Source organism: Acanthochromis polyacanthus, chromosome 18 (genome assembly GCF_021347895.1).
Source record: "Acanthochromis polyacanthus isolate Apoly-LR-REF ecotype Palm Island chromosome 18, KAUST_Apoly_ChrSc, whole genome shotgun sequence".
NCBI lineage: Eukaryota > Metazoa > Chordata > Actinopteri > Pomacentridae > Acanthochromis > Acanthochromis polyacanthus.
The window spans coordinates 8,094,186-8,110,518 of record NC_067130.1 but is presented as its reverse complement, the minus strand read 5'-3'; the positions used below and the strand labels follow the sequence as shown (position 1 = coordinate 8,110,518).

Sequence of the window (16,333 nt, the reverse complement as noted above, 5' to 3'; positions counted from 1 at the left end):
TTAACTTGGTTTGGTCGTTTTTATGTGTTTATATTATTTGCTGTTTCATTTTCTCGGTGCTAATTACCGTAATCATTTTGTTGTATATATATGCTTTTTCTGTGACTTTCAGAGTTCTATCCATTCCAACTTGTCACTGCAAACAGCCTCTAATAAATCCATCCTTTTCAGTGAAATAACAAAAGTGCAATTAAAGGAAAAACGGGACAGTGTTTCTACAGAGAAACTTATTAAATCATACATTTTTTTCCTGTGTATGTCTTGAGATTTAAATGCAGGACATGACAGAGCATATGTCTATGTCTACGTCTAAATGAACGCAGTTCTAGTGTCAGATTTTGACCTGTGCTTTACAGGCACTGAATGTCCTGCAGCACACTGGAGGCTGGATCATTTGGCCCACATATCTGTTACTACATGGTCAGCTGATGAGTTTAGTATAGGCAGATCCCTGCTAACCTTCAGCACTATCTGCTGATGACACAAGGATTGTTTGGATTCAGCCCTCTGCCTTCTCCTCAGGGCTCTCCCTTGCTCAGTCGGCTCATCCCACTAACAAGGGGGGATTATATTTTTTTTTACCTGCGTTTGAATGTGTCCACTTCTTTTCTCCCACTTTCTGTGTAATACCTGGGTAAGATTTCATTCTATTTTTTTGGACATAAAGGAGGTAAATTAGTCAAACTGTCTGTTTGCATATTTTGCTTTTTGTCTCCAGTTGGAGGAGTTGGAGGTTGCTTCTACGGAGCAGCATTGGACCCAGCTGGAGCTCCATCACTGAGCTGAGGAGGCAGAAGACAGGGACATTTGGGAGAAGAAGAGGAAGAAGGAACCATGGGTGCGAAAAAGGAAGATGTGGAAAACTTCCTCAAAGGGAACCCTGCGTTTGCTCAACAGTACTTTGCCAAGAAAATGAATCCTTCTGCTGTAGCGAAGATATCAGGACTCCCAGAGAAACAAGTTGACTTCAGTCAGTTTCAAGAGCTCAGTCAGGTAAAGGGTATTCGTAGCTACTTATTTATTGGAGCAAAAACATCAACACTAGTGAGCTTTTAATGGTTTTGTAACCTAGTTAGTCTCAGCTACAGTTCTAAAAATTGACTTTTTTTTTTCTCTTTTTCAAGGTTGAAGAAAGCCAAATTATGTACGACCTGATCAAAGACATGCAAGAAAACATCAACGTGGAAAAGGTGGTTTTCAAGATCCTGAAGAGAATCAGCGCTCTCATCCACGCCGACCGCTGCAGCTTGTTCATGTACCGGCAGCGAAACGGCATCGGAGAGCTCGCCACAAGGCTCTTCAACGTCAGCACGGAGTCTGAGCTGGAGAACTGTGTGGTGCCACCGGACTCTGAGATCGTCTATCCGCTTGACATGGGTATAGTCGGCAACGTGGCCCTGACCAAGAAGACCGTTAACGTGAAAGATGTCAAACAGGTAAGCAGTAAGTTAGAGGGGAATAATGCAGCAAATAACAGTACTCTAAAGTGATGAAGTGCTTATTTAGCATATATGAGGCTACATTATTGGCTCTGACAGTGTGATTCATGATATTACCACCAGGTGACCACAATCTTGCTTTTAAGTGATAACTACATGTTTACCTTCCTAACCAATAATAATCTTGATATGAATAGCAAAACTCAGGATGACCGGTGTGTTGTTTAAGAAATACGCAGCCTAATAATCTCCTGTGAAAAGTGTAATAAATAGTTCAAAGCTTTAAATAACATGCTGCAGATGAACAAGCATCGATATTTCACATATGAAAAAGGCAGCACAGTCAAATACCAATTTGTTAGGTTTGGCTTTCACCATTTTTGACACATAATTAACTAGCTCACCATGATGCATTGAATGGACACAATCCCCTGAATAAACAGTAAATTAGTCTAGAAACCACTTTAGCAACCATATTCGTATTCGTATACGGATTTAATTTGTGGAAGTTTTTATCAATGCACAGGAGTAGAAGCTTTGTATTCTTTGTAACTCTATTTTGGTACTGGTGATGCATTAAAAGTGTAGATTTACAACAGATTGTGTAAGATTAAAGACCTACTCTTTAGCTAATGATGTAAATACTAACCCTGCTACATAAAACTGATCACATGTTAACTTTCAACATCAGTCAGTGGCGATACGATATCATGAGTTAGAGTACATATCATGACCGAAGTCTGTTGGTCACAGACAAGTAAAACAAGACTCAGTCACACATATCTATACTTGACCAAATGAGGGTGTAAATCTCCTTGTCAGACATAATCCATTTATTTTCAGATCCCATCAGCCTCTGCTCTAGCTGTGGATTAGACGCCTCTGGCACTTAGTCAGCAGTCAGCAGGAATCTAAAACAGATCAAAACTAGTTTACTTCACTGCAATACATTGTGTTCAAAGTGGATCTTTTTATAATGATTTTAATTACATAAGGAGATTAAATGTTTTGTAAGATATCCAGCAAAGTACAGGGGTGTAGATTTAAAAGAAACGGTGTAGTTTACTTATGAAATTTCCTTGACTGTCAGTAGTGATTGTGGTTTTGGTCCACATAGATACTATAGAGGCCTGAAATTACCTACATTTTAGCTGCCTATCCACATAAATGCCTTTTTTAAATTACACATGAATCCACTTTGGAGTCAGGAAACTCCAATCTACTAAATGAAGATACATGTGTACTCTTTATCACAATATCAAGTTAAAGTATTTGAACTGGACTGTGCAAAATTACTATAATTTTGGATTTATCTTTTGTTTCAAACAAAAAGCACGCTGTGTTCAATAGGGAGGATTTTTTCGTGCCTACAGTGATATTAATGAAGGCTTTTGCAAATGTGTTTCTGTCGTTTAGAACCAGCATTTCAGCTCATTCGTCGATGAACTCACGGAATATGAGACCAAGTGTGTTCTGGCTACACCCATCCTCAACGGCAAAGACATGGTGGCCGTGATCATGGCGATAAACAAGACCACAGGACCTCATTTCACTGCTGAGGATGAAGATGTAAGCACTAATACACAAACACACACAGTTAAAACAGAGCAATGTGATGTATGGAGGCCTCCAAATAAAGTCATAGCTCAGGCAGAATTAAACTGTGGAACTTTTTGGTTGTTTAGACAGAGCATGTCCATTTGTGATGATAGCTCTAAAGGGTGGAGGGAACTCCCTACGAGGAAACTGGCAGGTTATTCAAGACTTTAACTAGTGGACCAGCTATACGTCAGGTTCTTAATCCATCACATACGACAGTGTCATCCCTATTAGGGATAAACTACCCTTCAAAATGGAAGGAATAAGCCTAAGGTGAATGGATTTGGACCCACGACAGATTAATAACACAACTATCAGACAATCTGCTTCTTTCCTATAAAATTGCAGGTAAGAAGAGAGACTTTATTGCATGACGCTTTTTATGTTTTGATACATTGATGACATGAAGAATGTCTATAAATGTGTTCCATTGTGGCTGAAATAATGCAAATTTCTCAGATGCCCAAAATTAGCAATTATTATCCACCATATTTACAAAAAAACCCCATCTCATGTTCTATAATCCATATCCTTCCACCATATTAATATATCATCACACCCATTACAACACATATTGTATCATAATATAGCCAAGGACTCAGGTCAGCTAGTCCAGGCCAGAGTCCAGACTAAACATGGAAAAGCAGCATTTAGCTGTTACACTGGAAACAAGTGGAACAAACTGCCAGTGGAGATTAAACTTTAACCAAATGTAGACACTTTTAAATCCAGGTTAAAAACATTTCTTTTCTCACATGCCTGTGCATAAAATCTGCACGGTTTCTTTTAACATTTCTTGACTGTTGCTTGTTTTTAATCATCTTAATTCAATTTAATTACTGTACATGATTTTGTTCTGATTTTTGCAATGTCTCATGTACTTTTAATGTTTTATCTGCACCTCACTGTAATGCTCTTAGTGTTTTATGTAAAGCACTTTGAAATATCTTGGACATGAAGGGTGATGGACAAATAGACTTGCCTTGCCATAATATATAATTTCTGTTATTATATCGGAGGTTTAGTTGTAATGTGCAATTTTCCCCTTGTTTGCTCTTTCAGCTTTTTTTAAAGTATCTGAAAGTTGCCTCTTTGAACTTGAAGATCTACCACCTGAGTTACCTCCACAGCTGTGAGACACGTAAAGGACAGGTACAGGACTTTAACCTGCACAAGATACTGAAAAACTGTCTGAGCTAAACATTTCACACTTTCTACCGTATGCGTGTCGTGTTTTCCAGTTGCTGCTGTGGTCTGCCAACAAGGTATTTGAAGAGCTGACGGACATCGAGCGACAGTTTCACAAAGCCTTGTACACAGTCCGAGCCTACCTCAACTGTGACCGCTACTCTGTTGGTTTACTAGACATGACAAAGGAAAAGGTATGATGTCCTCCTGTGTCTTTAATGTAACAAGCCACATTTTGCGTTTGCTTATTCCGATGAAGTTTCTAGACTTCCTCCCTCTGTCCTTCCAGGAGTTCTTCGACATCTGGCCAGTGCTGATGGGAGAACAGGCACCTTATTCTGGCCCCGTAACTCCAGACGGCAGGGTACGTTATTTTTGTTTCATTGTCAGACTTTTTCTTTCAGCAGTCCATTAGTTAGCAGACATCTCTGTACTTGTCTTCCTTTTCTTTTAAATGTCCGTGTTTCATTTTTCTTCTAGGAAGTAATTTTCTACAAAGTGATTGATTATATACTACATGGAAAAGAGGACATCAAAGTAATACCGTAAGTAAATGCTTTAAAAGTTTTACTTAGTGCCACTAATTAATTATTCAAAATGTAACCTCAGCTTTATTATTTGTCACTTGAAGGGCGATTTGTTATGTAAACAAACAATAAAACAATACAAGCAATAAAAAAACTATTAAATGAAATGCTTTAAAAATGTTTAAAAAAAAACCACAATGAAAGCAATAAAAAAACTATTAAATGAAATGCTTTAAAAATGTTTAAAAAAAACCCCACAATGAAAGCAATAAAAAAAACTATTAAATGAAATGCTTTAAAAATGTAAAAAAAAAAAACCCACAATGAAAGCAATAAAAAAGTCATACAAAAACATACGATAGACATGTGGTGAAGGATAGCAAATTAGTGAGAATTCAGCCTTAGCTATTTGAATTGCAGAGCTGAGGAAAATGTATAATTATTCTTATTTTTATTGATGATATAAACACATTGAAAAATTGTCTTAATCACAGTTTGGACACAGTCTGTGGTCTCATCTTCTAACTCTTGTGTCACACAGCAATCCACCTGCTGACCACTGGGCTTTGAGTAGTGGACTGCCGACTTATGTTGCTGAGAGTGGTTTTGTAAGATTCTTTTAATTCATTGCTACAAGTTGTTGAATCACTTTAGACCAAAGTAATCAACTTGCGCATCTTTCAATTGGATCTCTTTTTCTGCTCCTTAGATCTGTAACATTATGAATGCTGGTGCCGATGAAATGTTCCAGTTTCAGGTAAGAGAAAAAACCTGAACAATTTGAGGAAAACATGTCAATTTTAAAGCTTCAGTTCAATATTTTTTGCATAATAGATTTAAGATGTGATGGATTGTGTCCACCTCAGATCATCAGTCATCCAAATATTTAGTGCTTTATATTCTAATGCAAGGAGTATTGGACATTCTGCAATCAAGTTAAAGTAATATAACAGAAATAATAAACCCTTTGTCAGACATCTTGCCTAATGTAAGTCCTAATTTGCAGCATTTATGATTCACTATTTGCATTAGCTCCAGTTAGAGGCTTTTCAACACCACTGACTGGAACTTGCATTAAAAACAACGAAGGCATCTCCTGCAGATATGTTGTTTGTTTTTAATGATCCAGACAGAGCCACTGGACAACAGCGGCTGGACCATAAAAAATGTTCTGTCGCTGCCAATCGTCAACAAAAAAGAAGAAATAGTTGGTGTGGCCACGTTTTACAACAGAAAAGATGGAAAACCTTTTGATGATCAGGATGAACAGCTCATGGAGGTACCATTAACCCTCGTGTCGTCTAATTGACCCGTTTTAAAGTTTGAAAATGTGGGGAAAAATATATATTTTCACAGTGAAACTTCTGATGTCCACATTTTCAATGCTTTTTGGGAAATTTTTGAACATTTTTTGGTGGAAAAAAGAAATGTTAAAAATGTTTCTTAAGAACAGTCACAAAAAAAATCAGCAAAAATCCAGTGACTTTTGGTTGATTTTTTTGTGAATATTCTTAAAGAAAATATGAGAAGTTTTCCTGATATATACGTAATCGCTTTATATATTTTTAGGATTTTTTTGGAAGATTTTTACTAATGTATTGAAAAAAAATGCAAGAATATTCTTGCCAAATTTGGGGATTTAAAAAAAAAAAAAAAACTTCTAAGGGAAACTTTCAAGGAACTGTTGTAATTTTCTTCCTGAAGGTTTTGCAAATTTTCAGAAATTTGGGGAATTTCTTTGCTGAATTTTTGGATTTTTTTTCAGACAAAGAAACTATATTTTTTGGGGTGCCCATACATGAGGGGGGGGGGGGGGTTAAACCACTGCTAAGTGACAGTAAAATGTGGACATCCTTTGTTAGAAGTTCTGCATATTGATTCTGTTCTCTTGCTAATTTCCCTGTTTCTCAGGCTTTGACCCAGTTCCTGGGATGGTCAGTTTTGAACACGGACACTTACGACAAGATGAACAAGCTTGAGAACCGGAAAGACATCGCTCAGGACATGGTGCTGTACCACGTCAAATGTCGGGACGATGAAATTCAGAATATCCTGGTCAGTACTGTTCCGCCATACTTCTTTCTGCCTGTCAGTCAATTATAACCACGGGATTATTCAGTTGAACGTCTACATGCAGGTTTCCCAACAGCCATTTCTCACCTCCTCCTGTCCCACCAGAACACAACATAAACAGCCTAGTATCTGGCCAAAAAAAGCTTAATATTTCCTATTTTTACCTCAGTATAATCGTTTTACTTTGCAATAGGCTTGACAACCGTTCTACTGACTGTTGGCTCAGGTGAAGCATTTAATCTCAAAGGTTTTTGCGTCTCTCTCAGAACACCAGAGAAGTCTACGATTGTGAACCCAGAGACTGTGAAGAGGACGAGCTCCTGGGTATCCTGGTAAACCTGACACTTGTGTGCTTGACCAGACAGAATTTTAGAAAAGAGTCTGAAACTACACGTCTACTGAGGCCGTGAAAGTGCTGTTTAATTTTTAGTTTTCTACCTCTGCTTATCCTCGTTTCATTTCCCTCTCAGAAAAAAGACCTCCCTTCAATGATTAAGAAGTTTGAGATCTATCAGTTCCACTTTTCGGATTTCAACTGCTCAGAGATGGACCTGGTGAAGTGCGGCATCCAGATGTACTATGAAGTTGGAGTGGTCAAGAAGTTCCAGGTCCCTCAAGAGGTAACGTATGAAGACATAAATGAGCACTTCATTTTAAAATTGTGAACAATCTGTTAGTTTTGCCTTGACTTTAAAAGCTGATTATTCACTTCTCTGCTCTTATTTCAGGTGCTGGTCCGTTTCATGTACTCAGTCAGTAAAGGCTACAGAAGAATCACCTACCACAACTGGCGTCACGGCTTCAACGTGGGGCAGACCATGTTCACGCTGTTAACGGTATTATTTTATGCATTTCATTGGCCTATTACAATAGAAGCTATTCAAATTTTATTACCTCCGCCAAGGAGGTCATGTGACACCCGGCGTTTGTCTGTCTGTCTGTCTGTCTGTTAGCCTGTTAGCAAGATAACTCAAAAACGGCTGGGCAGATTCACATGAAATTTTGAGGGGATGTAGACTATGGTAAGAGGAAGAGCTGATTTAATTTTGGTGTCAATCTGGAAAGGATCCTGGATTCTGGATCACTTTGAATTTTTTAGTATGTTTTCGTATGTGGTCCAAAATATGACAAAAACATCATAGGTTAGTATGTCATCCAACAAACTGGAACAAGGTGTCCAGATAGCTCAACTGGTTAAGAAGGTGATTCATAAACAGAACTGTGTCAGAGACGCAGGTTCGATTCCAGCTCATGATCCTTTACTGCATGGGTTTCCTGTTTTCCTCTCTATCCTTGGCAGAGGTCTGGACTCTCTAAGTGCTTTTCTAGTTAGGTTCTGCTCTCATGCTCAAGAGCCTGAAACACACAAGACAGCAAGAACACACACAGGCATCTCCAGTCATGTATTCTATGCATTTTCTTTGTTTGAACCACTTGGTGTGTGCCTCTGTGTGCTCAGACAGGGATGTTGAAGCGATACTACACTGACTTGGAGGTAATGGCCATGATCACTGCAGGATTCCTCCATGATATCGATCACAGAGGGACCAATAACTTGTACCAGGTCAAGTAAGTGCTTTTAGGAACTTTTCTAAACTGTACAACAGTACGTGGTTCATTGTAAAAGTAGCCTTTTTGTGAAGGCTGATATCTGAGGGCTTTTTGTTTACCTCAACAGGTCTGGGAACCCTCTGGCTAAGTTACATGGTTCCTCCATCTTGGAAAGACACCATTTAGAGTTTGGAAAGTTTCTCCTGGCTGACGAGGTGAGGAAGAAGACAAAATAATCAAACACACTTCATTTAATAAATATCTTTCCAGTCTGTAATTTTGACCCACCTTTCACTGCGTCTCATCTGCAGTCGCTGAATATCTACCAGAACCTTAACAGGCGACAGGTCGACCATGTGATCCATCTCATGGACATCGCTATCATCGCCACTGACCTGGCTCTTTATTTCAAGTCAGTACAATCTCTCACTTGATCTCTGCCCTCCACTTGTTCATTCCTTTGTTGAGCTCATTCTCTTACATCTTGGATTTACCTTGTACCTTCTCAGGAAGAGAACGATGTTCCAAAAGATCGTGGACCTTTCACACACATATGAGGATGAAAAGAAGTGGGTCGACTTCATGTCACTAGAAACAACCAGAAAAGAGATCGTCATGTGAGTACATCAAGCGTACACAATGTTCACTGCTCCTTTACATTCCTCTGATCTTCCAAATCTTTTTTTTTTCGTTTCAGGGCTATGATGATGACCGCATGTGACTTGTCCGCTATCACAAAGCCTTGGGAAGTGCAGAGCAAAGTGAGAAACACAGAAAATGAGCAAATGAAGGAATTACTGAGCAAAAAGAAAGAAATTTGTTAATAAGTGAATTGATACATGACAAAACCTTGAGAAGCTGGAGAAAGTTTAGTTTTCCTGACTGTTTTACAGCATTTTTATTGTGTTTGTGACCTAATTCTCCAAAGATAACTGTTCATGTGTTCCTTTTAGGTTGCCTTGTCTGTGGCAGCAGAGTTTTGGGAACAGGGTGACCTGGAGAGGACAGTACTAGAACAACAACCCATTGTGAGTTTTCAAATGGTTGGACTGATGTATTGTATTCATGTCGACTGGATTGTTGCCTGATGGACACATCCAATAGCGAGGGTTGAAACGTGGTTATAATTCTGCTATAAGTGCATAAAAAAGGGAACCTTATAATAGAAATGTGTCCATATCAGCAACCCAGAGCCAGAAAAATGTCAGTTAAGACATCAGGCTCATTCATTCCTTATCAGAAACTCACCAGAATCAGTGTGAATTATTCAGCAACACATCAGGAGAAAAAAAAGATGCAAATTTAAAATGTCAAAAATAAGCCATAGTTGTATAAGCAGTAGGTGACTTCTAGGTTATGGTAGAATTAAAGATGCCACATGGTTTATTCTGCTCAGAAACACTGTAATCAGAATTACCACTGATGACTGGAAGCTATGTTCCAACAGCATTGTAAGGGCCTGTAACTCCCAATTAAATCCAGAGTAGCACAGGTTTCATGAATATGACAGTTCTGAGTGCTACTGATTTCTGCTCCTCCCACCAGCCCATGATGGACAGAAACAAGTCAGCAGAGCTTCCAAAGCTGCAGTGTGGTTTCATTGACTTTGTGTGCACATTTGTCTACAAGGTAATGTTCAGTATTACCTTTTTACTCACAACTGAAGCATTGAATGATTGTTGATAGTTTTTCTAGATGAAATCACTTTTTATTGCGACCTATTTTTGTGATTATTCTCCCATTAATTTGTGATAAAACCTAAAATGCACTAACTCATTTATTTATTTTTGTTCCCAGGAGCATGATTGTCTGTACAAACCTCTGGTCTAAACTCTCCGTTTTCACCTTTCTTTCACTCTTTGGCTCTTATCAGGAGTTTTCTCGCTTCCACCCACAAATCACGCCGATGCTGGACGGCATCCTAAACAACAGGAAGGAATGGAATGCTAAAAAAGAAGACTATGAAGCTAAACTCAAAGCCATAGAGGAAGAAAAGGCTGCTAAAGAGGCAACAGCGGGCAATAAAGGTGGAGTGATTCACTGAAATTTACCACAGCACAAGAACTCAACACTGCCTTTTTTTTCCAAACAGTTCCTGATTCTCACATATATTGACTCTTTTGTTTGTTGTGCATTTGTCCAACAGCTGCTGCGAACAACCCCAGCGGTGGAGGGTCGGGCTCCAAGACCTGCTCCATGTGCTAGAAGTCCAAAGAACTGAGTACATTATGGGGACGCACATGGATGCTCATGACGGATTGATCCACAGTCAGTCAACTGGTCTCTCTGCCATGGAAAAAAATGTCGTAGAGGCACAAAGGCAGACACACGAACGCACCGCCCCGTAGTACTTCTTCAGAAACACTGGCTCCAATCAGAGAAGAAAAACCTGAATAAGGAGAGATCCCCACCAAGAAAGGTTTATCTTTAAGGGATACCAACCAGGTGAGCCAAAAATTAGCTCAGAACAAAGCAGGAGATCTCCACGTCTCCATCTCGTTTGGTAAGATGAGGAACAACAGAAACAGTCCTGAGTAGCCGACGTTATCCATGTCCTAAAAACTCATTGTATTGAAATGAATCAAGAGTGAAGGAGATTTTTGCATTTCAGGTTTCTCTTATCTTAAAAACTGTTAGCTAACACGGATGTATGTATGTTTGAATGTATGTCCTTGTTGTGAATCAAACGTATAGATGAAAACTTTTATATATTTTTTCCAGTTTCTTAAACTAGTTATCCAAGCATTACAGACCACAACTTGTGTGTGTGTATATATATATATATATATATATATATATATATATATATATATATATGTATAGTATTTAAGAATGAACAGTTTTCTTTAAATGTTTTTATGCCCACACCTCTATAGACTGTACAGAATGTTTGGAGCTCTATTTTTCCATGCGTTGTGCATTATTGTAGTTTTTAGAGAACATTCAGCAGAGAATGGCTAGATTGGAATGTCCTCCTTTACTCTTATTCCTTCCAGTCACTCACTATTTACAAATGAGAGTTTGTTTACCTTGACAGCAGAGAGCCAAAGATAGATGTTCAGTAACGCTACGGTAAGAATGGAAACTCCTCATAAATATCAATGCAGTGCAGTAGAGATATACAGGGTGTCCATAAAGTCTCTTTTCAGTTTTAAGAATTTATTACAGCGGCAGTAGATGGGATATCTTAACCAGATTTGTTTTATTTTAACTAGTGTTTATTGAAGTTTGTAATCATATTGAAATTGTGTGTTTCAGGTATCCTCTTGGTGAAAGAGGTACTGTTACATGAAACCCTAAAAAATGGCTACTCCTCAAGAGATGGCACAATGTGTATGATGGTTTGAGACAAAATCGGATGTGCAAACTCAGTGAAACTACAGAACTAAGCATGGAAGAGATCCACCATCACATCCTTCAATTCAGGCGTGGCACAAGAAATTTATGGAGACCGAGACAGTGTTGGATAAAGTGTGGCGTGGGCGACCAAGAACGTCAGAGGAAAACGCCGCGTTTCATTTAACAGTACCTCTTTCACCGACGGGATACCTGAAACACACAATTTCAATGTGATTACAAACTTTAATAAACACCGATTACAATAAAACTAATCTGGTTAAGATATCTTATCAACTGCCTTTGTAATAAATTCTTAAAATTGTAAAGAGACCTTATGGACACCCTGTAAGTTTGCTATGAGAAAACAGGTGTGTAGCTGCTTATTCATGATGCCTTTATACTGTATATACGTGTGAATGGGAGAGTAGCCTCAGACGTATTTTACAAATATAGTGTAACAAATGTCTTATTAAACGAGAACAGGTTTTGTCCAGGAAGTCAAGTGGTTCCAGATAAAACGGATTGTTCTTTTGGTTAAATATGACTTTACCATATTTGGCTGTATTGACGGTGAACAGAGAAAAGGGATGTCAGTGTAAGCGTGATCAAACACTGGGACCAGCAGGTTCACTTACACCTGTTTAAAGAGTAAGTTGTTTTACATGAACTAACCTCAGCTTTGGGGCCACTCAGCCAGAGCACATCAGCATATAAGAGTAATAATTATAGCAAACAACCATCATGGGTTTGATCTAAGAGGAAACCCAGATATGAAAGGAAACACAAGAAGAACATGCAAACTCTTAAAAAGACAAAAAAGACAAAAAAAGATCAGGTCCAAGACCTCAACTCAGGACTGATGAGCTGCGAGCCATCATCAGACTATTCTAACAGCGACGTCTGTATTCAGGCCTGGAAGTCAACAAAGACACGCCTGTTTGAGACAGCGTGAAGAACAAACCGAGCTTTTGTCTAATGACTTGTACATACTGCCTCCCCTCCTGTAAATATAGTAAATATGTTGGTAGTGTACATAGAAATGCTTATTTTTTTTAAGCTAGTAATATCTGTAAACTCTGGCAAATGAGTCATTAAGTTTCTTTTTCCATTATTTACTGAGGTACCAGTTTATGATGCTTGCCTAAATTTACGGATGTCAAAGTATTCCACATATGGAATTAAGGTTTGGGTGTATTAAAGGTGACTCTGTAGTGTTAGGGAAATGAACCAGAATGTGCTGTGGATACGCCCATGACATTTTTAAATAGCTGGAGTTACTTTAGTGTTTCAAAGCTTGCCTCGTCACGTGTGTACAATAATCACTCAATAAAGCAAATGTATTTTTATGAGGTAAATGAGTGAATTAATTGCTTGTAATTTTGAAGGTCAAACTTTGGTCCTCACTTTCCAACCCCGAAGGGATTACTTTTAGAGATGTAGCTCTATTTTATCACTAAAAGAACGTGCCACATACCTAACTACAGTCACCTTTTCATGACAATATTAAAGCAATAGCATGTACCATAGGATAGAATATAGAATACTGTATATTTATTGATCCTAACAAGGAAATTATTTGTAACAGCAGCATTTTATACACAGATAACCAACACAATAGTCTAAATATTGATCTACTAGTCATTTATCTTTATAAATTTGAAAATAAATATAAAGTTAAAAACATACACAGCATATACTTGTAAGCTAAAATTATTAATATGGAGAATTGAAAAGTCTGATATCTATTTTAGACTTTTCTATAATTTATGTAGAAAATTTTGTATAATTCATATATTTGAACTTTTCTATAATTTATATATTTAATATGTATTATATATTAATATAGTTAGCATAAATATATCAATAATATATCAAATTTATATGAAGATAATTTCAATATAAATGTATACATTTGAATTTATAATATAATACATTTATATATCATTAAACATAAATGTATTATATTATAAATTCATATTATTTAAATATAGTGTAATTTATATATTTTACTTATAATTCCTATAATTTTTTATTACTATAATGCAAAGTGGAGTTCATAATGAAGGTTAGGATATTACACAACACACAAGAGCATTGAGGGAAGGCTTCTGTCCACACTGCACTTTCTACTACTGGTCCCTGACCCCAATCCTGGGATTGCTGCTAAACCAGGCCAGGATTACAACCATGCTCTTCCCCAGGCTCATCTCCCACTGAAGGACAGGTACACACACACACCTGCTCTACTCACAACGTGTGTGTGCAACAGTGTGTCTTTTATCTGCATTGTATGCAACAAACAAACAACAACAGCAACTTAAGATGGTCGTTTGTTTCTTTTTTTAGTGGCTCAGCGGGTCTGATGTTATTTTCTACTTAACTAAAAGAAGGTAAATAAAAGTAATTATTATTTTAATTAACTGATATAGAAAAATCAAACACCACAACACCACTTATGGAATTACATGAAAAATATTTTCAGTTTTTATTTAATTTGGAATATAACACAGGTCCAGAAGTGGTTCATTTGAGGATGGTGTCGGAGTTGGCTGCAGAGAGAACAGAAGAGAAACATTTGTAAATAGGACATTTTGTGGACTGTTTGTCAGATCTTGGGAAATAACAGCAAAAGCTGTGTTTGTGCGACACACAGGTAAAGAGACAGGAACAAAGACTGTATGTGTTCCTGTGTTACCTTCAGACAGCTGTTTGTAGATGCGCTCCTGCTCCTCTCGGGCCTTCTTCTCTGCCTCCTCGACCCTCCTCTCCTCCTCTGCTATGGGCTTCAGGTATTCTTAATGAGAATAACAACACTGCCAGTTACTAGTGCACTCACATCAGCATAAAACATCAAAATCACACTCTCATGCATGCATGTTAAAGGGAGATTTCACTTGAGTATCACAGCATGAAGAGGTTTACAGTAAAGCTGCACATTCACACAGACTGTCCACATAACAGCAGGTTCCATCCAAATAAATGCTACAAAGTGACAACTCAGTTTAGTCGAGATGGAATCTAATTTTTAAAATTATTTTTAATTACTATATTTTGAGGTTGTGCAGGCATCGGATTATGCTTATTTGGCTAAATTTAAATAAGAGATTGCAAACATGAAGCAGGGTAGTAGTACCACTGAGGTGAATTATAGTCTGTATTTGCAGTATAAATAACTATACTCTCCAGCAACATTATGTCCATGTTAGAAAAAGGGGAACCAACATTGCAAAAAATGAGTGTAGGAGCCATGAAATAATTGTTTTATTATAAGGTTAAGGGGCATAATGATTGTTATTTGTTTGGATGTGATATTATTTGGTTATCATGTTAAACAGAGGAATATGGACAGGATAATTAAGCAGGCTTTCATTACTTTGCTGATGACTTTGAGCACATTATCATGAGTTGATTACCTTTTTTCTTTAATAAAAGGTTATATTTATTCTTTGGAAATCTTAGCAAATTTATTTGTTTAGCATGTCAGACAAACAGGTCCGACCTCAGTCCCTCAGTGACTCTGGTTCGTACACTTCAAACAACTTTTCCTTGACAAGATTTGGAATGTAATTTTAATCTTATTGAGGTGATAAAAAAAAAATAAGTGCAGAGCGTCAAGCATTCATTCCCTGTAGACTTCTAAGGTGGTTCACTTTATTAACTTCCTGTAGCACAAGACAAAAGTTTTCTTTCGCACTTTTCCTGCTGTTCCACGTTAAAACATCCCAGTGACTAGAAATAATGCATCTAAGATCAACACGAGCCAACACATATGTGGCATTAAAATGAAGAACCTGATGACATCCATCTGTCAGAAATGGTAAACAATGGTATACAGGAAACCTTCCTGACAGTCGTTGGCGCATGCGCACAGGTAAACTTACCAAACCTCTGCTTGCCGTAGAACACGCCGAGCAGCAGCGCGGACCATCTGGCCGTCTGAAATACAAATGATTCAAACGTGTTAGCAAACTAAAGAAATGTGATTTACCTGCTAGCTATGTATGAGCTGGAACAAAACAGCAAGACCAGCTGCTAGGAAAGTTATTTCACTTTAACAGTGCTCAAATTCTGCACTGCGACAATGTCACTTCAAACGCTTAAACACTAGTTGCTAACTGAGGGCCACCTATCCGATTATTTCTGCAGTTCTGTATTCAACAACAGCCATAATGATGTCACCGTTAAACACAGAATGACAGAATTGCACACAAACTACGCCAACATTAGCAGCGACGGGCCGAAGTCCAGCTTTCTATGACCTTTCCTACTAAAGCGCATAACACTAATTCTACAGCTGCTGACTGATATCACTCTTCCGTAGCTAAACAACTAGTTAGTAGTGATAGTCACATGTGACAGATGTGCAGCTGTTTATGCGGAGACTTGTTCACCTGTCCAGACTCTCAATGTCACTGCTAGCAAACACTAGCTAGCATGCAACGAGATTAAGTATAATTCACAGCCGGCTCGCAATTCTGCTCATACTAAGGTGGAATATAGTGTTTTCGATCACCGGCTTACATTTGAATTCGCAAGAATGACAACTATCAGCTAAAATAACCGGTGTTATTACCTTGATAAGCGGCGACACTGCGACCGGAGGAACCATGTTGACAG

The 16,333-nt window shown here is 38.0% G+C and overlaps 1 protein-coding gene and 1 non-coding gene across 2 annotated transcripts; one reads left to right on the top strand and one right to left on the bottom strand.

Moving 5' to 3' along the window:
• The first annotated feature begins 503 nt into the window (after positions 1-503).
• pde6b (phosphodiesterase 6B, cGMP-specific, rod, beta) lies at positions 504-13,062 on the top strand. The gene is made up of 24 exons (XM_022206192.2): positions 504-634; positions 719-993; positions 1,125-1,436; positions 2,856-3,008; positions 4,101-4,190; positions 4,280-4,420; positions 4,516-4,590; positions 4,707-4,771; positions 5,295-5,361; positions 5,463-5,510; positions 5,883-6,032; positions 6,665-6,808; positions 7,093-7,158; positions 7,297-7,446; positions 7,555-7,662; positions 8,286-8,395; positions 8,505-8,592; positions 8,689-8,789; positions 8,887-8,994; positions 9,075-9,138; positions 9,331-9,405; positions 9,923-10,006; positions 10,251-10,404; positions 10,524-13,062. Exons 2-24 carry the CDS (start codon positions 835-837, stop codon positions 10,580-10,582), a joined length of 2,571 nt encoding a protein of 856 aa, XP_022061884.1. The 5' UTR covers positions 504-634; positions 719-834; the 3' UTR covers positions 10,583-13,062.
• A 1,115-nt stretch (positions 13,063-14,177) lies between these two features.
• atp5me (ATP synthase membrane subunit e) lies at positions 14,178-16,332 on the bottom strand. The gene is made up of 4 exons (XR_007937629.1): positions 16,290-16,332; positions 15,598-15,652; positions 14,412-14,510; positions 14,178-14,265 (listed from the first exon to the last, which is right to left on the bottom strand). It is a non-coding gene; the product is annotated as an ATP synthase membrane subunit e (transcript).
• Position 16,333: the final 1 nt, after the last annotated feature.